Raw genomic sequence first — 23,639 nt, forward strand, 5'->3', positions numbered from 1 at the left:
GTTTTGCCCCTAAAAACACGCAAATTGCTACACACTACACAGTATGTCTACACTCATGTCATCAACATGCCTGCCACCACATTTCTTAGACCACCAAACAAAACTATACATTGCCCACACAACTAGGAACCAATCGCCGTTACAGCCCTCTTCTGTATACATGTGACCTACGGTCGCTTATCTCCCGATTAGGGAGTCTTACTGGTATCAAATATCTAAGTAGTGAATCAAGCAACTTAAAAACTGTCTGGGGGGCTCACAAAAGCCTGAGTTGACAATAAAATGACCCACATTTTTTTTTTTAAAGTGAAATATCCCTTTAACGTGTTAACTTTGACAGCCCTAATACATTCTCCCAAATGAAGTCCTAGTGAATACAGTTGTTCTCACCACCTGTCACTCTGATACCTTGTTGTATGATTACACTGACATAATTGCATCAGTGGGAGCAGCGACGCCTGACTTTTGAAGCATGAGACTCATTAGAACTTTGACCTTTGACCACTGGAATGGGCAGGGGTGAGACAACCACAATAGAGTTTAATGTAGGTGCAAATTGTCAGGGGCTTCAAAGAGACACTCCCAACACCTTAATGCCTTCCTTGAGACTAATGATGTGGATCCAACCGGTGTCACTTACCAGTAATTCTAAAGCTTATTGATTGTAATCACAGAGGACAGAGGTCTACATCGACTATGGCTTATTGTGACAGCCTTTCAATAGCAGAAACGATGACCCCAGAGTTATGGCTAAAGGAGCCATTGATCACCTTCTGGATTGGTTCATACTCACTTACTGTGCTATTATCTTTCACCTCGGTTGACCTGAGTCACTTTTGAGCTTTACTCTGGAAAAAGGAGCTTTTTTGTTCATAAAGAGATTGTTGGATGGTTTGACCAAGTTTGAAAAGTCCAGCCTTGAGCTTAGTAGGTCACATGCAATGCAACTTTTAACTTTGTTTACATTTGGATTAATAGGATTACTGACACTTTTGTTAGTTTGTTTGACTGACTGAACCTTTGGAATAATGCCAGTAATAATAATAAGCTTATTATCAAGCTGATCAATCTTGAAGGGATTAGAAGTAAAGCGAGAGCAATCAATACATATGAATCTTTTAATTATATTTTGAGAAGTGAAATCGTTTTTCAATTATGATTCATTTGTATATAGGTAATTAAAGATCCTCAATTCCTTGACCTATAATCAGTATAAAAAGTCAGTATAAAGTGTTTCAAACAACACAAACAAAACAAAAGAATGTATGCATTTACATTTTTTTATTAACAAAACATAAAACATATAGGCCTACAGATCTAAAACATCATCCAAAATACTTTTAACTTCGCATGAATGAGCGAAATTCACTATATTTACAGGCATGGCAGTGATATATTTTAAATAATTGATGTCCAATACCATTTCATGAACAATACAAATCAATGCAGCTACAACACAGTGACTGTAGAAGGCTTAATGTATGAGTACTTATTTAAACAAAAATGAGAGATAAGAATATGGTCATAGAATAAGACTTTTGCACTCAGAAAAACTTTATTATTTCTGTAAAAATGCTCCCAATCTTCTGCTTATTAAGTATCCAAGTTTTCTCAAAACTTAACCTCCATCAAGTATACACCAAAAGCATTATACCAAAAGTATTTTGTCTGTGCGTTTGCTGTGCATACAGTACATATGCATGTTTGTGTGTGCAGAGATGTGTGAAAATACATCAAAAAGTATTTTGATACAAATCCTGGGTATTTTTTTTATCACAATACAAACACAAAGTACTGGTCTGAGAAATGTATTTGAGATACAAATACGTATTTTGTATTCTGAAAATACATGAAAATACATTTGATAAAAATGTATGCAACAATTAGTCAATTTATAGATTGATTGCCAAATATCAAATTATATCAGAATGTGATCACACAAGTGTTTTTCATGAGGTTTGGAGCAGGCAGCCAAAATGTTCACCACTGTATGTAAGAGAGCATGCCAGAGTGACCTTGTTATCATCGAAAGCTAGACAAGAACTATGGTATGAGACTGAATGCCGATCCTACACAGAGCTGCCTCTACGCCTGTACTTCACAGACACCAGGATACTGATCATGACACTGACACCAGGATACTGACCAAGATATTGACCAGGATACTGACCAAGTGGCCAGGATTCTGACCAGGATACTGATCATGACACTGACACCAGGATACTGACAAGGATTCTGACCAGTATAATGTCTCCAGGATACTGACACAGGGATACTGACCAGGGTACTGACACCAGGATACTGACACAGGGATACTGACCAGGGTACTGACACCAGGATACTGACCAGGATACTGACACCAGGATACCGACACCAGGATACTGACCAAGGGTACTGACACCAGGATACTGACCAGGATACTGACACTAGGATACCGACACCAGGATACTGACCAGGGTACTGACACCAGGATACTGATCAAGATACTGACACCAGGATACTGACCACTGTGACCAGATATACTGACCAAGATAAGGTGCGTCCACACACACACACACACACACACACACACACACACACACACACACACACACACACACACACACACACACACACACACACACACACACACACACACACACACACACACACACACACACACACACACGCGCGCGTCGAGTCACCGGAAGTTCCATCCACTCCCATGTTATTGATTTGATTTCCGTTTTTTCCCATATCATTGGAGTGGATGGAACTTCCGGTGACTCGACGCGTGTGTGTGGACGCACCCAGACTGACACCAGGACCATGATACTGACAACAGGATGCTGACCAGGATACCGACACCAGGACTGATACCAGGATACTGACACCAGGATACTGACACCAGGATACTGACTATCCTGACACCGGGATAGTCATGTATTTAAAATACAGCCCATCTGTGTGTGTGTGCGTGCGTGCGCATGTGTCAAGGGGGATGGGTAGTGGTTATGTCAAGAGAAAACACTGCAATTATTAACAAACTATGTACTGTACAGTACATTTACAGTATTAAACTAAAGTATCAAATTATTAGGAAAAACTTGGTCAACACTGCGATTATGATTAATTAGGGGCGTTCAGAAAGTTGTCCAAAATGAGTCCAAAATTCATTTTCAAGTGTGTACAGTAGTAGATAAAAACTACACCGTAGGTCAATAAAACTGACTTTACTTGCTTTCAGTGAAATGGGATTTTTAGAGCAGTGTTCTGTTCTTAGTGGCATCTAAGATTTTATAATGAGAGACAAATGAAAGCATGTGCTAGCCATTAAAATGTCTGGTTTTGTACATCAGTGTACTAAATGTAAAACACCAAACCCTCCAGTCAACATCACATCATTTCTGCACATAACAAACTTAAAAAATGTAGCATGTTAATCCTGACGCCTTTGGGCAATATTCTCATGACATGAAATGCTAGTTGCACAACAATGTTTGTCATGCTGTATGCATTGTATTGTACATAATGTATATACTGTTGGTTTCTTGTTCAACAAAAGTGTTGAGGTCATTGTTCTCTGTGCACAGCAATTAAAAATACTGTTGCATTTCTGGAATAACTCCTCGATTGAAGTCAACATTTAATTTCCTTACATACAGTATATTATTATCAAATTGTATTAATGACAACTTCTGTCATGAATAAATTGTGATAAAATTCAAGTCAACCAGGAGGGGTTGTGAAGAGACTTAATCAATCAGCTGAGCATACAACAGCCTGTTAGCTGATATGCATAACAATTTTAATTAAACCGTTTAAACTTAGGTAAGTTTAAAGTAAGGCTATTTATCAGGACAAACTACAACTTCTGGTGATATTTTTATTTTTTGCTATGTATTCACAGTTTAGAGATAAACTAGGAAACCAATTAAGTGACTATTAGCATAACATTGTTCCAGGAGAACGGGTTGTTTTATCTTTATGTGCATAGTGAAACATTGTATTTATATAGTGTAGTATAATAGGTTTAATAGTCAACAATAAAAAAAATCCCACAAATAAAACAAACTACATACTACAAATACACTGCCTTGTTTCCATTTGACACTTCTTTTTAAACAAACTAAGGTAAGCACCTTTCTTCATAATTTTTGCTAAGCTGGAAAGCAAGCCACGTTTGATGGTTTACACAATAGAGTAAATAAGTGTAATGTCACTTAGGCTGTGCTGGCCACAAAAGGCATGAGGGTGAAAGTGTGAGGAAATACACAGTCCAGGATGTGGACCTGGATGTTTGAATGATAGCACATTGAAAAATCTTAGTATATATGACGCACAGATGTCTGCTTTAAACCGACCAGAGAAATTATGTGAAATTGTGAATGACACAGGGTAAAAATCCAAGAGTTACATTTGAACTCAGCCTTTGTACTTTAAGTGATGGTTATCTCTGCTGGATCTATGGAATTGCTGCCATAAGACTTGTGAAGTGAGGAAAAAGTCTGTGGAACAGTTACTGTCAGCTTTAGTTTCCTGTTTAACCATAGTATGAGGCTGTCACATGGCAAAAATACTGATCTACAAGCTCACAACATGCCACGATGCAGCACACAGTGAGCTTGTAGAATTGTAGAATTCTTGTGTAGAATGTTTTGCCTATAATGACACACCCAGAATAGGGACACCAGGATAAACCCTAAAGTCCCTGTTCTGGACGTTAGACGAACATTCTACGAAAATAGGGGAACGTTCAACAAAAAAAGGCAGATTTAAAAGCTCACAACGCGCCACGTTGCAATGCGATGTGAGCTTGTAGATAGACTATTTTCGGTGAAGAGATTTTAGTCTAGAGGAAGAAAATGAGCGAGTCAAGGATACCCCGATCAACAACTTAAGTGGTTAAGATGATGGCCCAAGACTGCACTACAGTCATCTAGCAGAAAGGCAGACCACTCTTAACTGTGCATGTACTGAAGCCCTACTGTATGTATCTGGCATATCCTCTCATCTTTATCCCATGGTTTTCATATTTACGGACATTATCCTTGACAATAAAAGAAACAGATGATCATGCAACTCTTCCTGATACTGTAAATGGCTAAATACCTGTCCAATTATTCTCTCTACTTCTCATAGCCATATCTGTCATATTTTAAAAGAATATTTCATAAGCTCAGATTCAAAGGGGTTATGTGTATTCAACTTAACTTAATATTGACCAAAATCTCATAATGATCGATATTGAACCATATGAGTGACACTGGTCTGCGATTCAAAGTCTGTTTTAAGCATTTGAGGAAGTTTGTGATTCAAAAATAATGCTCTTTTGTAGTACATTATAATGATTGTTCAATCATATCAAGAAGATATGGTGTATTCCAGTTCATTGGCTTACATGCAGAAAATATAAGCATTTCTAGAACTTTTTTTTGCCTTTGTGCGTCTGTGTGTAACAGACACTGACGTTAACAAGCATAGTGGCTATCTCTGTGACTGCATGGTACACTGATCTGGGTAATACCCCGTACAGGGGGAGATATTTCACTGGCGCGCAAAATATGTGTGACAAGGAAAATATCAGTGAGTGTTCAAATTCATAATAGCTGCACGCAGCTTGGCTGAGGGACACACAGAACAATTGCTCAAATTCAGCAATGGAAAAGTTCACTGGACCATTTTGGTGTAACGAAGATATGTCCCCCTCTCAGAGTTAGAATAAACACCATTATAATCCCAAGCGTGCCCTTCCCCACTAGAATAACCAGTTGGAACGAGGAGACCACACTCTTTACTTAGATGATAATGTAAATGTCAACGCGCATCTATGTCACTAACTCATAAACCAAACATCTAATTAAATCAATTTCAATCCATTCTAAAAATAAACAGGGTGGTGCATACAATATTCGAGGGATGCCTGAACGCCATCAATTTCAAGTTGTCTTAAGCTCTAGTTAGGTGACACTGATTCCCTTTACGCCCTCTGGTTGTGCCTGTGTCTACCATGGCGTTTCATAGCAGGCTCATCAACTGTGCTTCATTAGCTAAATATTTCTTATATGAGAAAAGGCAAACGCTGTGGAAAATGACGCGTTTAAGGCGCAGCGTGTCATACAACCAATTTTACTTTCACATTTTCCATTAAGATCACATGCAAATTTAAGTTATCTGCAAATTATGTTCTCCTCCATTTGCTGTCATTTACAGCTAACTCTTGGTTTGGATTAAAATGTCTTCCCTGTGGATGTGTTGTTCAGATATAAAGATGATAAAGGTAACGCGTTTATCCTTCTTCTCTTGAAATGCACAACCAAAAGAAATATGACCAGCGCGATCCACAAATTGCACTTTATCACAGACCTAGACACAATAAAAACATGGATATATGGAAAAATAGTGTAGTGAATCAAGCATGCAATAAACAGTCGGGAGTGCAGTAATCATTTAACAGCGCTGTCAACAAGTTATTTATCTCAAGTACAATTTGTCTGGAATGATTCTGAACCAGGCCATAAAAGGAGTTATGTGAATGAACCGATGTATGATAATACACACTATAGGCCTACAGTGAGATCGCACCTCTATTTCTACAAACACCTACTTGTAACAGTCAGCCTGGCTAAGGTAAGGAAACCAAAACAACATAAATACAGTATGAGGAATATATATATATTTTTCCTATCATATACTCGTCTACTCAACGCATAATAAGGTTACTTGGTTGATTAATTTGTACCATACTGAACAACTTCCCTGAGCAAATGTAGAACTTTACTGCACATGTGTTTGTACTAATCAGGTACAATAATTGGACCATATCATACAATATACTGGAATGTTAAGATATGAATATATTCTCATTATCCATTTTCCTTTACATGTTGTCCCTGTCGGGGGGAAACCTCATACTGTATGTTTTAGGAAATGGAATTTCCATTATTCAGTTATTAATTTTAGTTAAAATATTTGTTAAATATATTTATTTAAAACTCACAGACAGACTTAACCACTTTAAAACCGGCATCCCTATTTTTCATTTCATTAAAGGAGAAATTTGGAATTGGAATTTGGAAAGATTTTCCAAAATGTTTAACTTTTTTTTTTAAATAGCGAAAATAGCCTACTTAGCTTAGCTCGTTTTGAGCTTGTAGGCTATTAGGCTAGTTTGACTACTTTTGTTTGACACAGTGACACTGTCATACAAACAAAGTATTAAATAGGGTCCCGTTTTAATTTATGAATATTAAATATAGAGTTACAAGGTTTCTGCCTGACAGCGACAAGTTGTATCTCCACAGGAATCTATGGTTATACAAGGATATGTCATAATGTGCCAGTGTTTCTATAAGTATCACATACTGTATACAGCACTCTGTATACACTTGTCACTGGATCCCTGTGAAATTGAAAGAGTTTATTGGGATACTGTTGGGAGTATTAACCCATAAGACCGGGAACGCATCTGTGTCATTTTTAGATTTATTTGGCTATTCAAAAATAGCAGATATACAAGCTCATGAGCTTGTATAGTTGCAAATCTTGTAGATTTGCAATTGTTTTTTGAAAAATTGTGAAAATGAGTGCAAATCTTTAGTTTGAATATATATATTTGAGTTACAAATGTTCGCTTTAAAAAACTATATATATTCAAAGATTTTCACAAATTTTCACGATTTTTCAAAAATCTACAAGCTCTCGCCGCCCTATGAGCTTGTATATCTGCTATTTTTGAACAGCCAAATAAATCTAAAAATGACACAGATGCATTCCCAGTCTTAATGGGTTAAATGGCAGCTGAGAAGGCTTACAATTAGCAAAAATGTACAGTTGTATAAGGTGTTCAAGCTAGCACCAGTTGTGATTGTACAGGTAAACACACACGTACTACACCAATTTCCCCTCAAACACCACCAATAAATATATTATTTTTTTATTATAGCAATTTTGGAGATACACAAGTACTGTACATGTGGCTTTTTTTTTACTTAGTTCTTCCCTTAAAGACTCCTCTCCTTCTGCAACAGTGACTCAGGAGGTAGAGTGGCCGTTTTGGGAACTGAAAGGTTCCTGGTTTAATCCCGGGCTCCTCCTGGCTCTGTGTATGAGTGTACTTGAGCAAGACACTAAAGCCTAATTGCTCCCGATGGGCAGGTTGGTGCCTTGCATGGTTTCCTTTGTGTGAATGTGTGTGTGTGTGAGTAGGTGAATACAACACACATTGTAAAGCGCTTTGGATAAAGGCGCTATAGAAATGCAGAGCATATCCTCCAGAGGAAACATAGATTCATGCGAATTGTGAATAGATGTCGGAGTATGAACTCTGGGAAAAAAATTGACAATTGCACTCACATCCAAAAGATAAAGTGCCAGGTGCTGGACAGAAGCAAAGCCTTGAAAGAGAACAATAGAGTCCGCACACTGGATCAAGCTCCACACGTGTTTTATTAAGTTACCACTAAGGTGACGCTTCGAGCCTGGTGGCTCTTCCTCAGACGGAGGGTGAACTCTGACCTTTGCAAAAATGCAACAGTGGACAAGAGCGGCCTTGGAGTCTAAACGTGCTTCCAGACCTCATACCGGTGTGGTCCTTCTGTTGACCCCATCTTTCACATCCTTCTGGAAGCAATTGTGGACTTGTAAAAATCCTACATCCCTCTCAGGGCTGTAGGGCCCTGCGCCCCCACTGCCCACCTTCATGGAGTCCCTGCTGAGGGCATAATGAGACATGTCGCCCATCGGCAGCCCCATGCCCATCCCTCCTCCTCCCACAGCGCTCCCTCCTCCAGCCATCTTCATCCCCACCGGCGATGGCTCACGGGACGGGTCCAGTGACCTCGAGCTCGACCGCGACTGCCTCCGGCGATAACGGTAGCTGGGGATGCGGGAATACGGCGACGAGGACGACACCGCCTTGACGAAGTCACGGCGTGCACGGAAGCGCGTCTCCTTGTTCCTCTCGATGTAGAGGTTGATGGCGAGGACGCCCACCGACTCCGCCACGATGAAGGACAGTGCGCCGAAGTAGAAGGACCAGCCATAGTTGTACTGGTTCTTCTTGTCCTCGTCCTTCTTGTCACTGGGGTCCCCGGCATTGCTGGAGATGTAGACGATGATGCCGATGATGTTACTCAGGCCTGGTGAGAGAGAGAGAGGCAGAGTGAGAAAATCAAAGCATCAGACCGTGGATTTGTGAAAACATGACAAAGCAGGCATTGAGAAGTTTACACACTTCGCACTTTCCTGCGTAAGTGCGAAGTGGGAGACAGCAATTGAGTGTGCGTGCGTGCGTGCGTGCGTGCGTGCGTGCGTGCGTGCGTGCGTGCGTGCGTGCGTGTGTGTGTGTGTAAAATGGCGTGTGTGTATACATGTATGTATCAAATACTCAGCCTTTATTACCCCGGGTATAAGCAGAGGATGATAAGCTGTATCAGCCCTACAGTAGTGGATGGCCGATCAGTGTGACCACGCTGAAGTATTGCCACGATTGATTGACTTCACTGCTGAAGGAACTTACCGTGTCAAACATGGACAAAACTTATATGCTGGCCCTCGGTTGGATAATCAAAATGATATGTATCTGACTGTGAGTGTATTTAGACTTTAAGTGTATGTACTACTGTATGTAGCCTGGCAATGCCAGACTGATCACGTGGGATTCCCTCACAAGTTCCTCCACGGTATCAATGCCAGGCTATGTATTATGTACCTTTGTTTTACTGTGTGTAATTGCATCTGATTCTGAGCCTGTGTAGCCTTTGTTTGTATGTATTTTTATGTGTATATAATATGCTTGTAGCCTTGACTATATACGTATTCACATGCTTTCATGTCCAGCTGTGTGTATGTGTGAATCTGTAGTAATGTATTACAAAACTTGTCCTACTGTACCTGCGGCCACAAACAGGATGCCGCCGCTGAGCAGGATGTTGTTTTTGCTGCTGTACATGCGTCCTACCCCGACGCACAGCCCACCCAACAGGAGCAGAATGGTGCTGAGAATGGGGAAGAGGCTTGAAGCACGCACGATACCTGGGGGAGGGGGAGGGGGAGAAGAGGATGTGACATCCTCCTTAAAGTGCCGCCCACACCAAAAATGTCAACAGAGGTACACTGAGCGACGGTATGCCTCTCGCAGCGGTTATGTGATCACGGGCAACATAAGATGAATTGTTCCATGTTTATGCAAAATGAGCATTCAAGCTACAACGAGCGATGGCCAATCAGATGACAGATGTGTTTGTAAAGTTTAGTTTTTTCCTCATACTGTAAGTGAACAGCTCACGAATTGTGTTTACTATAGCTGTTGAATGCTGAATGAATAGATATTGGGTAAATACAGGACAATTTCTTGCATAAAATGTTGTATTATAGGTGAAATATAGATCGTTTGACATATGGTCACTAAATCCACAAAGTGTTCCCTCAGCGCAAACATTGATTTTGTTTATTCATACAGAAGGCAAATTCATAATAGACCATACATATATATCCTTTATATGTACGTGCTGGCTATAGAGGAGTCAACATGCAAAGACAGCGGAATTATAAAATGCCATAGGTCTACTCCATATCAGAAAGTTTGCTTTTTGGATTTTGGCGGCTGCGACAAGGTGACACACAGCGACAAAATCATTGTTGGTGCGAGTCCCCCTTAAAGGAAGGGTAAGAGATATTTAAACATTTTTTTTTTTGTTAAAAGGTTAAAGCACTAGTATATTCTGATAGTACTCATTGCTATAGAGTGTATGTTCAGTAACAGAGGTCTCCCCGTCTCTCCACCTATTCAATACTTATTTTAACAAAAAAATCACTTACCCTTTAACACAATATTTTTGTATACATTTCTGCCACCCTCCATTTTAAATTTCCAAACTTTTAAAGAATTTCACAAACTGTTATCTTCACACAGCCGAAGCTGATCGAATTTGCCTTTGGTACAGCGTGGCATTCAGCTTTGTTCCAACATCACACATATAGGACATAGCACATTAACACGATGTGCGTTTCGTAATACTATATTATATCACATTAGCACAGTGCTTAAGAACATTAGCACAGTAGGCCACAGTGGGCGACTGTAGCTGAGTGGGTAGAGAAGCCACCTGGGAAACAGAAGGTCCCTGGGCAAGACACTCAACCCCTAATCTCTCAAGAACAGATTCTGCTCTCCGCTTGAATCTGTCGGGGGGGTTCGTCATATCGCGTACGCACTGGCCTACAAGTGGGCGTGCCTTCAGATCAGGAAGCAGGCCGCGCTTTACCCAATCAAATGTAGTGGCCAGGATTTACGTGTCCGCCGATTCTTCCCCACCAGAAACAAATCAAAACTCATTTAACAATAGCGTCCTCGGAGCAGACAAAACCACGGAAAGATATTCACATTTTAACTTGCTCTTTCATCATAGAAACAAGTGGGCTTATAACCAAAACGATCCATGTTCTCTGGGAGAAGTGGTGCTAGTGTTCCGTGTAGAAATATTGCTAGTGGGAATGAAAACATAGTCGCACCACCGGAAGTGAAAGGCTGAAGGCAGACCAAAACCCCGGTTTCCTTGCACACGTGTGCTACAGTACGTCAACTTCCTCCCAGAGCCAACTGAGATAGTAAAAAACAGCAGAGGGCGCTGTTTTTCCTTTTCATTTGGCGATGGGTTCCCAGATTGCTCAACCCCTAACAACTCCTAGAGGTGCTGCTCACCTGCTCACTGCTCCTGATAGTTAGGATGTGTTAAATGTATTGGAGCAACAATGAGCATGTGGCCCCCCGGTGGCCCTGACATGGCCCCTGGTATGACTATTGTCATGGCAGACCCCTGAACAGTGTTTTTGCAAAGTTCGGTGCAGATTGGAGCAAAGTCTGGATGTTATGTTTGTGATGTCCACCGTCCACGGTCCACTCACTGTCCACCAGTTTAGCAATTTTATTTCATTGTCCGAAGACAATTTTATTCAATTGTCTTCGGGTAAAAAAAAATGCCGCCAGCATGTTTAACAGCAGAAAAAAAACTTTTCAATTTGATATTTGGTGACTTTTCCTAAAGTGACCCAAACATTAGAAAAAGTGAAACATTGCCATTATTCACATATATGAATTAGGCCTATATTGATATGAATTATATTATTATATTATAATTAATTATTACTAACTAGACCATACCCGTGGGGGGATATGCGCACATGATTTGGCAACCCGGGAGCCAGTGAACAGAAAAAAGCTAACAGCTGACATTTGGGGAAAGCGAAAAATGGGCTTCGCTGTTCCGTGCACTTGGTAATGGTGACCAAGTGCAATGGTGTGCAAATTCAGATCAATTGCTCCAGCCACTGAGGAGAACCGGGCAGAACAGATTTTGGGCTCACCGCACAGAGCTTTGTCGAATTATAGGAGGATACTATTGTTATTAATATATATACATTTTAGACCCGCAGGACAAGGAAAATATACAGAAAGTGAAGACTCCACAAGGGTTAATATAGGATTTGATTTTGAGAGTAGGGAGCAGGGCGTGGAAATATGATGAGTGCTAACATCATTAGCCCTGTGGCTGAACGCATCTGTGGCTACAATTAATGGAATCATGGGGACACTGACACACAAAGACACATGCATGCAGAGTCCACACGCACGCACGCACGCACGCACGCAAACACACACGCACACGCACACACACACACACACACACACACACACACACACACACACACACACACACACACACACACACACACACACACAAACTGTACATACTATGAAATTAATAGTAGTAGTATGAGTAATAGTAATGTAGTTGTTTCTTTTTATATTGTTATTGTTAAAAGGCAAGGGGGGATATTATATTTTTGCCACTGTTTATTTGTCCGTCTGGGGCTAATCTCACAAACAGTTAGATTGATCAGTGCCAAATGTCTTGTGCATACTGCCAGAAGGCCAGGGAAGTAACTCAATGCATTTGGTTCACATTATGTTTTATATTTTTTGAAATATTTAACCTTAATTTTATAGTGAATGGGGGTTGGATCGGGCTGAAACCATGGAGTTATATGTTGTAGTTGCCATAGATGACAGACATCACAGACAAATTGTACCTTAATAAAGACAATTAAGAAGATTGTTTGTTTTAATGATGAGCTATGAGTGGTAATAATATAAAATCTTGCCCTTTCATTTCAAAATAACTCTAAACCTGTTGCAGGTTGTAAATCTTTTTGCCCAAATCTCCATTAAAATGTCTCGCTCAAAGTCTAAAAAGTATAATGCGAGGCTTTATGGGTGCTCTCTACGAGTGGAGTGCTAACATGAGTTCAACAATGTCATGTTGGAGACGTACCGTACTTACTCATCCCCACACAGTACACTTCATCATTCACAGCTCCAATTACTGTCATGATACCAAGCTTTTATGGATGAGGTAAAGCAGCAGTCATGACACGGTAAGTACCATAGTAATAACTCATCCTTCCTCTTCATGAAGGTGAAGAGGTAGCAGGGACTTACGCAAGATGTACTCTGAGCTGTCCGTGTCATAGTCATTGTCCTCTGGGAAATGATTGATCCGGAAACAGCTGCCTTTGTTGATGCCTGAGGGGAGGAAAAGGATACGCTTTGAGCAAAACAAAACAAAAACGTACAAGAAAATACACACCTTGAACCTCCAATGACTAACTTCTGCAAAACGTCCTTCCACTCAGACCAAGGAATTAGATACATGAATTCATGTTTTATGACTAAGGAATATCTGAGCCCACTGTGCTTGTTGAACCAGTAACACTGTGAGAAGCCATTTAAGGACAAACAGCTTTGCGCTGAAGTTCCTGAGCCCCTGAGGCACTGTCTATTCTTTTGGCTGAAAAATCTTCCCTTCACTTTTAAGAGAATAAAACATTGCCAGGCCATGAATATTGAAAGGTAAAAAAAAAAGGAAAAAACTGTTTGTAGTAGAAATCATGCTAGTTGCATATGAGTGATGCCTGGCACTTATCCATATCATTATTCATTAATCTCCACCAGGAGATTCATGCATTTGTACGTGCGTGCGTGCGTGCGTGCGTGTGTGTGCATCTTTCTGGGACTAATCTCGCATACTACTGAGCTGATCGGGATAATATGTCTTGTGCATGCTGCCAGCAGGCCAAGGACCTTATTTCCCAAATATATACAGTTAATATACACAATATATTTAATAGACAAAGATAATAAACACACGCAATCACGCACGCACGCACGCACGCACGCACGCACGCACGCACGCACGCACGCACGCACGTCTGAACAGCTCTGTCTCTCTCTTTACCACCCTGCTCTTGCTCACGGATCACGATCCACTGTCTCTCTGTGACTCTCTTCATCGCTTTGGTTTCTCTCTTTCATTTGTCGTCTCTCTGGACCTCATGCCCATTGTGTAAATAGTGGATAAACAACACAGCCCTTGTGTTGTCTAATGTGCTTAAATCACCAGTTTGCACACTTAAAGGGTGGGCTTCCAGAGCTGTTTTGTGTCTGGAAGGTAATTAACCCATTTGAATGCCTGTGCCTCATCCACAGGGAAAGAAAGAGTAAAATGAAAGAGATCAATGGAAAGAGAAATACATTTGAAAATGTAGAAATAAATAAATAGAGAGAAACAAAGAACCTAAAGAAGGGAACCAAGAGAGAGAGAGAGAGAGAGAGAGAGAGAGAGAGAGAGAGAGAGAGAGAGAGAGAGAGAGAGAGAGAGAGAGAGAGAGAGAGGAGAGACACACACACACACACACACACACACACACACACACACACACACACACACACACACACACACACACACACCGAGACAGAGAGACAGAGAACTGGGTAGGGTGGGTGGGTAGGATGGGTGGGTGGTTATCTGTTGAGAGACCAGAGCTCATCTTTTATTACTCAGCATGGATTCACCATGGCAACCTACCCCTGGCACCCCACAGTCACCTTGCTTGCTTCATTCCTCAGAGTATGCCTTTGACATCTTACTAATGCATTCACCAGGCCCGCACACGCTCGCGCAAACGCACACACACACACACACACACACACCCACCCACCCACCCACCCACCCACCCACCCACCCACCCACACACACACACACACACACACACACACACACACACACACACACACACACACACACACACACACACACACACACACACACACACACACACAAACGCACCTGTTACAGTCACTAAAGCTGCCTTTTCAATCCAGAGAAGCGCTGTCAATCTGCAGCCCAAATCAAATCAACACAGGACAAAAAGTGTCTGGCAGAAAATCAACAGGTGTGTTTGTCACTTTGATTCCGTTTCCTCAGGGCACACCAGGCTCCTCTGCTTCACCAGCTCAACGGTCTGAGATGAGGTGCTTAAGTGTCCTTGTTTCATTTGTCATGAGTGACTATATAACAAGACTTTGCTGTCCTTTAAAAAGGCCATCGCCGTTGTCAGCAAAGCTCATTCTGTTTTTACATGCAGCATGAAGCATTGTACACAGACACCTCGCAATCACATTCACACACTTACTGAGACAGTCTAGCACTCTGCCATGGTGCTAGCCAGGGTAACCGAGGGATTATAAAGCATTTATGTCCACTACTTTTCCCCAGTGCAACTTTATACACATTAAATGTTGTTTCTAAAACAATGGCAGATCGATGTGATCTGTGGTTGTAAGCACATGATATTAGACCCACCTGATCTTTCCCTGAAAGAGATTCGACCAGGTGAACAACTCAGTTTGCAAATAGTACAGTGGTATGATTATACAATGGTGCTAAAAGGATAACACAAAAAGCCCTAAGGGCTTGTTTCCATTGTGGTCCTGCGTATTTGGTGATCCCTCACTGACTGACAGAGACTGATTTAGACGACAGCTCAAATCTCCTGCACATGTACTACTATGCACAAGGTAATTCTGTATACAGCATATTCTGGATGGGATGGGAAAAGAGGCGGAGATAGTTGGTGGGAAATGAAAGAGCATACTGTAGACCGCTGTTTCTCAATGTTGGGAGTGTTCAAATGGAACCAAATGGACAAGATTCACTTGTAGACATTATTCCAAAATTCCACCTGTGGGATTTTGGAACTACTGAGACCTCTGTCTTTCACTGACACCTCACAGCCGATTAAAAGTAAACTAATATGACTAATACGTCAGAGCCGACTGACGATTAGACCAGTGGTTCTCAACCTTTTCAGGCCACGACCCCCCAAAATAATCACATTTGAACTGGGGACCCCCCACCCTGACAAGCACTTGTAGGAGTTGAGGCATTTTGACTCGGTTCCACTGATAAATATTGAGAAAATAGACGATTTTCAAGCTTGTAGATCTGCTATTTTCTAAATGTTTGCCTCTTTCTGATATTATTTGACCATTTGGCCAATGTTTCACCAGTTTTTATAGTATAGTTTGTTGATACTTTTGATGCAGTAATGATCTTTTTTCTTTTCTTTCTTTCTTTTTAGGTATTAAAAAGTCCTTCAATTGTCACCTCACTGTCATATGGGGACCCCCCAAAAAGCATGTGGGGACCCCTGTGGGGTTCCCGACCCACAGGTTGAGAACCACTGGATTAGACAACTGTCATATAGGCCTACTCATGTGGACATTTCAGCACTAGCATCGATGGACAGCGACACTCACGAGCAGCGGTCTGCATTTTGCGTGGCGTGCGTTTGTCTTGGGGTTGTTTTGTTTATTCGTCTCCAAATTACAGTTTACTTTTTAACTGTTAAGATTCCTCGCTAAATGAGCCGAAATGCGTAGGTTCAGCTTAATGTCCCAATAGTTTTCTGTTTCATTTCAGGTTTTCCCAAACGTCAATCAATGAAAGTTAGGCGTATCTCTCCCTCAGCTGACATCGTTTTGCTGGCAACAGGGTTTTGTTTTGTGGAAGTAATTCATACTTGAGCGACGAAAAGATTGTTTAATAAATTCACCGGTCAAGCAATGTCGTGGTAGGACTGTAACAGATAAGTAGATGGGTGGGTAGGTGGATGGATAATAATATAATAATAATCATAATAATAATAATAATAATAATAGTAGCCTACTATTAAAGTTGGTCTCAAAGGGAATAATTACGCACGCATAGAATTCTTCTTTTTCACACCACAAAGGGAACAATTTGACGTGATCGAGAGAGAGAGAGAGAGAGAGAGAGAGAGAGAGAGAGAGAGAGAGAGAGAGAGAGAGAGAGAGAGAGACACACACACACACACACACACACACACACACACACACACACACACACACACACCGAGACAGAGAGACAGAGAACTGGGTAGGGTGGGTGGGTAGGATGGGTGGGTGGTTATCTGTTGAGAGACCAGAGCTCATCTTTTATTACTCAGCATGGATTCACCATGGCAACCTACCCCTGGCACCCCACAGTCACCTTGCTTGCTTCATTCCTCAGAGTATGCCTTTGACATCTTACTAATGCATTCACCAGGCCCACACACGCACACGCTCGCGCAAACGCACACACACACACACACACACACACACACACACACACACACACACACACACACACACACACACACACACACACACACACACACACACACACACACACACACACACACACACACACACACACACACACACCCACACACACACACACACACACACACACACACACACACACACACACACACACACACACACACACACACACACACACACACACACACGCACCTGTTACAGTCACTAAAGATGCCTTTTCAATCCAGAGAAGCGCTGTCAATCTGCAGCCCAAATCAAATCAACACAGGACAAAAAGTGTCTGGCAGAAAATCAACAGGTGTGTTTGTCACTTTGATGCCGTGTCCTCAGGGCACACCAGGCTCCTCTGCTTCACCAGCTCAACGGTCTGAGATGAGGTGCTTAAGTGTCCTTGTTTCATTTGTCATGAGTGACTATATAACAAGACTTTGCTGTCCTTTAAAAAGGCCATCGCCGTTGTCAGCAAAGCTCATTCTGTTTTTACATGCAGCATGAAGCATTGTACACAGACACCTCGCAATCACATTCACACACTTACTGAGACAGTCTAGCACTCTGCCATGGTGCTAGCCAGGGTAACCGAGGGATTATAAAGCATTTATGTCCACTACTTTTCCCCAGTGCAACTTTATACACATTAAATGTTGTTTCTAAAACAATGGCAGATCGATGTGATCTGTGGTTGTAAGCACATGATATTAGACCTTCCCTGAAAGAGATTCGACCAGGTGAACAACTCAGTTTGCAAATAGTACAGTGGTATGATTATACAATGGTGCTAAAAGGACAACACAAAAAGCCCTAAGCCCTAAGGGCTTGTTTCCATTGTGGTCCTGCGTATTTGGTGATCCCTCACTGACTGACAGAGACTGATTTAGACGACAGCTCAAATCTCCTGCACATGTACTACTATGCACAAGGTAATTCTGTATACAGCATATTCTGGATGGGATGGGAAAAGAGGCGGATATAGTTGGTGGGAAATGAAAGAGCATACTGTAGACCGCTGTTTCTCAATGTTGGGAGTGTTCAAATGGAACCAAATGGACAAGATTCACTTGTAGACATTATTCCAAAATTCCACCTGTGGGATTTTGGAACTACTGAGACCTCTGTCTTTCACTGACACCTCACAGCCGATTAAAAGTCAACTAATATGACTAATACGTCAGAGCCGACTGACGATTAGACCAGTGGTTCTCAACCTTTTCAGGCCACGACCCCCCAAAATAATCACATTTGAACTGGGGACCCCCCACCCTGACAAGCACTTGTAGGAGTTGAGGCATTTTGACTCGGTTCCACTGATAAATATTGAGAAAATAGACGATTTTCAAGCTTGTACAGTAGATCTGCTATTTTCTAAATGTTTGCCTCTTTCTGATATTATTTGACCATTTGGCCAATGTTTCACCAGTTTTTATAGTATAGTTTGTTGATACTTTTGATGCAGTAATGATCTTTTTTCTTTTCTTTCTTTCTTTTTAGGTATTAAAAAGTCCTTCAATTGTCACCTCACTGTCATATGGGGACCCCCCAAAAAGCATGTGGGGACCCCTGTGGGGTTCCCGACCCACAGGTTGAGAACCACTGGATTAGACAACTGTCATATAGGCCTACTCATGTGGACATTTCAGCACTAGCATCGATGGACAGCGACACTCACGAGCAGCGGTCTGCATTTTGCGTGGCGTGCGTTTGTCTTGGGGTTGTTTTGTTTATTCGTCTCCAAATTACAGTTTACTTTTTAACTGTTAAGATTCCTCGCTAAATGAGCCGAAATGCGTAGGTTCAGCTTAATGTCCCAATAGTTTTCTGTTTAATTTCAGGTTTTCCCAAACGTCAATCAATGAAGTATCTCTCCCTCAGCTGACATCGTTTTGCTGGCAACAGGGTTTTGTTTTGTGGAAGTAATTCATACTTGAGCGACGAAAAGATTGTTTAATAAATTCACCGGTCAAGCAATGTCGTGGTAGGACTGTAACAGATAAGTAGATGGGTGGGTAGGTGGATGGATAATAATATAATAATAATGATAATAATAATAATGATAATAATAATAATAAAAAATAATATATAATATAATATAATATAATATAATGCAATATAATAATAATAATAATAATAATAATAATAATAATAATAATAATAATAATAATAATAATAGTAGCCTATTATTAGTAGTATTATTAAAGTTGGTCTCAAAGGGAATAATTACGCACGCATAGAATTCTTCTTTTTCACACCACAAAGGGAACAATTTGACGTGATCGATCATCTTTTTATATTGATTATAGCGGCTACAACAACAACCAGTGCGACACCATAGTGACTTTTAGGCACTATTATTAGGCTATTGGCTAATTATAGCCTAATTAAAATCTACAAAGTAACTAGTAACTAAAGTTTTCAAATAATTGTAGTGGAGTAAAAGTACAATATTTGCCTCTGAGATGTAACGGAGAAGTAAAAATAGGCTACTGCAAATTGGAAATGCTCCAGTAAAGTAAAAAAAAAAAATACCTCAACATTTTACTTAAGAACAGTACTTGAGTAGGCCTAAAAGTTACTTTACACCACTGATATCTTCAACTATATAACGTGAGGAATAACAACACAAGTGAACTAAATGTAACTTACGCACCTTCTATGCAGCAGACTCTCCACAGTCCGGAGTGCGTCAGGTCGCCTCTAACCTTCCTGCTTTGCGTGTCGTCGGAGGTGACATTATTAGTGGCGTTACAGACGTAAGCCCGGTTGTAAAGCCAGTAATCTGTGCCGATGGCGATGCTCATGAGGCTGAAAGCAGCGAAAGCGCCTACGATGGTCAGCAAAGTCTGGACTCCTCTGTCACTCCACGCCATGGCGTCTCATAATAATAATTATTCTATTCTCCACAGAGTATTCTGTACTCTCAAAGAGAGACTCCAACAGGTGCGTCCAAATATTTACAATATCGCATACTTCCTTCCGATCATTGATATATTTCCAAGTCAATGCATATTCCACTTTCATTAACTTAAGTCGGAGTTCGGCGTCTCTCGGCTGAGATTATCCTGATGGTTTCAGGTTCTGTAGAAGTTCATCGGCATGCTTTCCATTCGGCTACAGGTGGAAATGTGAGCAGTAGCCTAGTCCTATTGCGGGGTTGAATGAAAAAGAGTAAAGCCCACTTATTGATCGACTTCCCCTTTGTGTAGTTTTCAATATGATAATGCATGTGATTTGACAAGAGCGCAGCATCTTCTATCCAGACCACACCTTCCAAGGCTACAAGCCAATGGGAAACGGCTTTAGGCAGCGGAAAGAATACAAAGTGACGAAATGTTTCTATGCTGGGTTCTGACTGATTTCTACAATTGCTACAATTTGCTACAAAACCTGCATATCCTGTCATTTTGGGCAAGATGTTGAAGGATAAAAGTAAGTCTGATAATGATGTATCATGTAGGCCTATAGGTTAATTTACATTACTTAGGACCATTTTTAAAATATTTTATTTTTAAAAACTTTTTGGACAAAACAGACAATTTTACATCGAGGTGCCCAGATGTCCCTAGTGCCCACCTACCCTGTATCCTTGGTAGCCTGACAAACACTCAGTTATGTAGGCTATTTAGGCTATAATACCTAATTCATCAGCACGTACGCAGTTAGCCCTAGAATGTCTGTGATCTTACATACATTTCAAGTATTTCAAATACACAGTCATAGATCACCCTCGCCGGCGCGCTGTGTAGTGGCGATCTGCGCGGCCATAAAAGTGCTCTAAACTCCGTCTGTACTCACCCAATAATTAATTCCTAAGACTTGGAGTGATATTGTCCTCTAGTTTCATATCCATTTGAAAGTTCTGCGAGAAAACGTTTAGTTTAGTCAAATATCTCCACTTTTCCACGAGCTGCACACGGACGACTTTCTGTACGGGCGAGGGGCACGATTTGAGCGACCGACCGTATTTACCCAAACATCCTCTTGTCATCACAAACGTCATAACAAATTGACACAGGGAAACCCAAACGAATGGGGCACACAATTGACAGGTGCTTGTGATTGGTGCGGGGTAATGAATCACTCCATGGCCAATTGTGTGTCCCAAACATTTGTGCGTCCTAAAGGAAGTTTACATATATTCAGTCCTGTACTCATTCCAGGCCCCTCGCCCGTACAGAAAGTGTGCAGCTCGTGGAAAAGTGGAGATATTTGACTAAACTAAACGTTTTCTGGCAGAACTTTCAAATGGATATGAAACTAGAGGACAATATATCACTCCAAGTCTTAGGAATTAATTATTGGGTGAGTACAGACGGAGTTTAGAGCACTTTTATGGCCGCGCAGATCGCCACTACACAGCGCGCCGGCGAGGGTGATCTATGACTGTGTATTTGAAATACTTGAAATGTATGTAAGATCACAGACATTCTAGGGCTAGTACGCAGTAGGCGCGCGCGTACACAAAAGCATGACATAGTGTCTCCACCAGGCCGAAAGCCGTGGCCAGAGGCTCGCCCCTGTGTGTGCAGGGGTGTACAGCAGGAGGTGGTGGCGGCGGCGGCGGCGGTGTTTGGAACATGGAGGCAGCCAAAATGTTTACCACTGAGAGCGCAGGCCAGAGTGAGCTGTCATCAATGGTGTTTCCCTGTCTTCTATGGTAAGCCAGGCCTACTTACTATGGTGCTTACCTGTTTTCAATGGTGCTTACTATGGGGATGTGTCTTCTATGGCACTTCCTATGGTGCTTCCCTGTCATATGGTGCTTCCTATGGTGCTTCCCTGTCTTCTATGGTGCTTCATGGTGCTTCCCTGTCTTCTATGGCACTTCCTAGGTGCTTCCCTGTCATCTGGTGCTTCCTATGGTGCTTCCCTGTCTTCTGGTATGACTATGGTTCATGACTATGGTGCTGACTATGGTTAGTGACTATGGTACTGACTTTGACTATGGTGCTGACTATGGTTAATGACTATGGTAGCCTACTGACTATATGGTTAATGACTATGGTGCTGCTGACTATGGTTAATGACTATGGTACTGACTATGGTTATTGTCTCTGCTAGGCCGAAAGGCATGGCGAGAGAGTATGTCTCTTTCCTTGTTTTTTCCTTGACCTTCTCACCTGGTCCATTGAAAAAGTGAACAGACATATGAAGGTATTTGTTAGATTAAAGTTCAAAGTTCTGTGAACATTCCATGTGTTGAGTCGTATAGGGGTTTTTACAGTGAGAACAGTAAAATGTTATTATATGTGTAACAGTGATAGATCATGAGTCATGACCCTCTCATGTGGTTTCCACTGAAAAAAACTGAACAGACATATGAAGGTTTTTTTTTGTTGATCAAAGTTCTGAGAAATGTCTATGAGTTGAAAATGGCTGCCTGGAGCTTAAAATGGCTATATATCAATAGAAAAAAAATATACGAATGATTTTTCACTTGATTCTGATTGATTATATAGCTGTCATTGGAGGAGGTTGTGCGTTACGAGCTCGGTCCTTTCCCTCCTGTCCTCTTTGAAGCTATAAACGTCTTCTGCAAGGCTGATAAACCACAACTATAGCGCATGTGATCTGTGATCATGCAAGTGATGCAATCCTAGATTCTGTACCAGAAACAGAGCATTACATTCTTGATGGAGGTTCACTCCTTCACCGAATACCATGGAAGCACAGAGAAAGCTATTGTAAAATTGCATATGCAATATCATATACAGACTTCACCATCCAGCATTATGGCTCAGCTACGACCATTGTGTTCGATGGCTATGAGGATGCCATCCATTAAAAAAAACACAAATCAAAGAAGAGGAAACAATATTCATCCCATTGTCAACTTCGCCGCTGAGACAGAGTTCTCAGGTAAGGAGGAGTTTCTGTCAAGAGATATGAATAAACAGAGACTAATCTGAATGATTAGTGATGAACTGAAAGAAAGGGATTGCACTGTGGTCAATGCACCTGGAGATGCTGATGTAGACATACTGTAGTAAAGGCTGCAGTGGATGCATCTCTTCTTCACACCACTTTGCTGATTGGAGAAGATACTGATTCCCTTAACTCCTTTACTATGCACAGGGAGATAGTAAGGGCCTCTATTTCAGATCAGACAAGTCAAAAGCTCATGGCAGTTTTAAAGCGT

At 41.3% G+C, this 23,639-nt stretch overlaps 1 protein-coding gene across 1 annotated transcript; it reads right to left on the minus strand.

Moving 5' to 3' along the window:
* Positions 1 to 8,556: 8,556 nt before the first annotated feature.
* On the minus strand, positions 8,557 to 20,370 carry LOC311060498 (voltage-dependent calcium channel gamma-4 subunit-like; the record flags this gene model as incomplete). The annotated part of the gene is made up of 4 exons (XM_084078694.1): positions 8,557 to 9,119; positions 9,874 to 10,014; positions 13,481 to 13,564; positions 20,151 to 20,370. The coding sequence occupies 4 exons, from the start codon at positions 20,368 to 20,370 to the stop codon at positions 8,557 to 8,559; spliced, it is 1,008 nt and encodes a 335-aa protein (XP_083934820.1).
* Positions 20,371 to 23,639: the final 3,269 nt, after the last annotated feature.

Source organism: Gymnoscopelus microlampas (assembly GCF_963454915.1).
Source record: "Gymnoscopelus microlampas genome assembly, chromosome: 2".
Taxonomy (NCBI): Eukaryota; Metazoa; Chordata; class Actinopteri; order Myctophiformes; family Myctophidae; genus Gymnoscopelus; species Gymnoscopelus microlampas.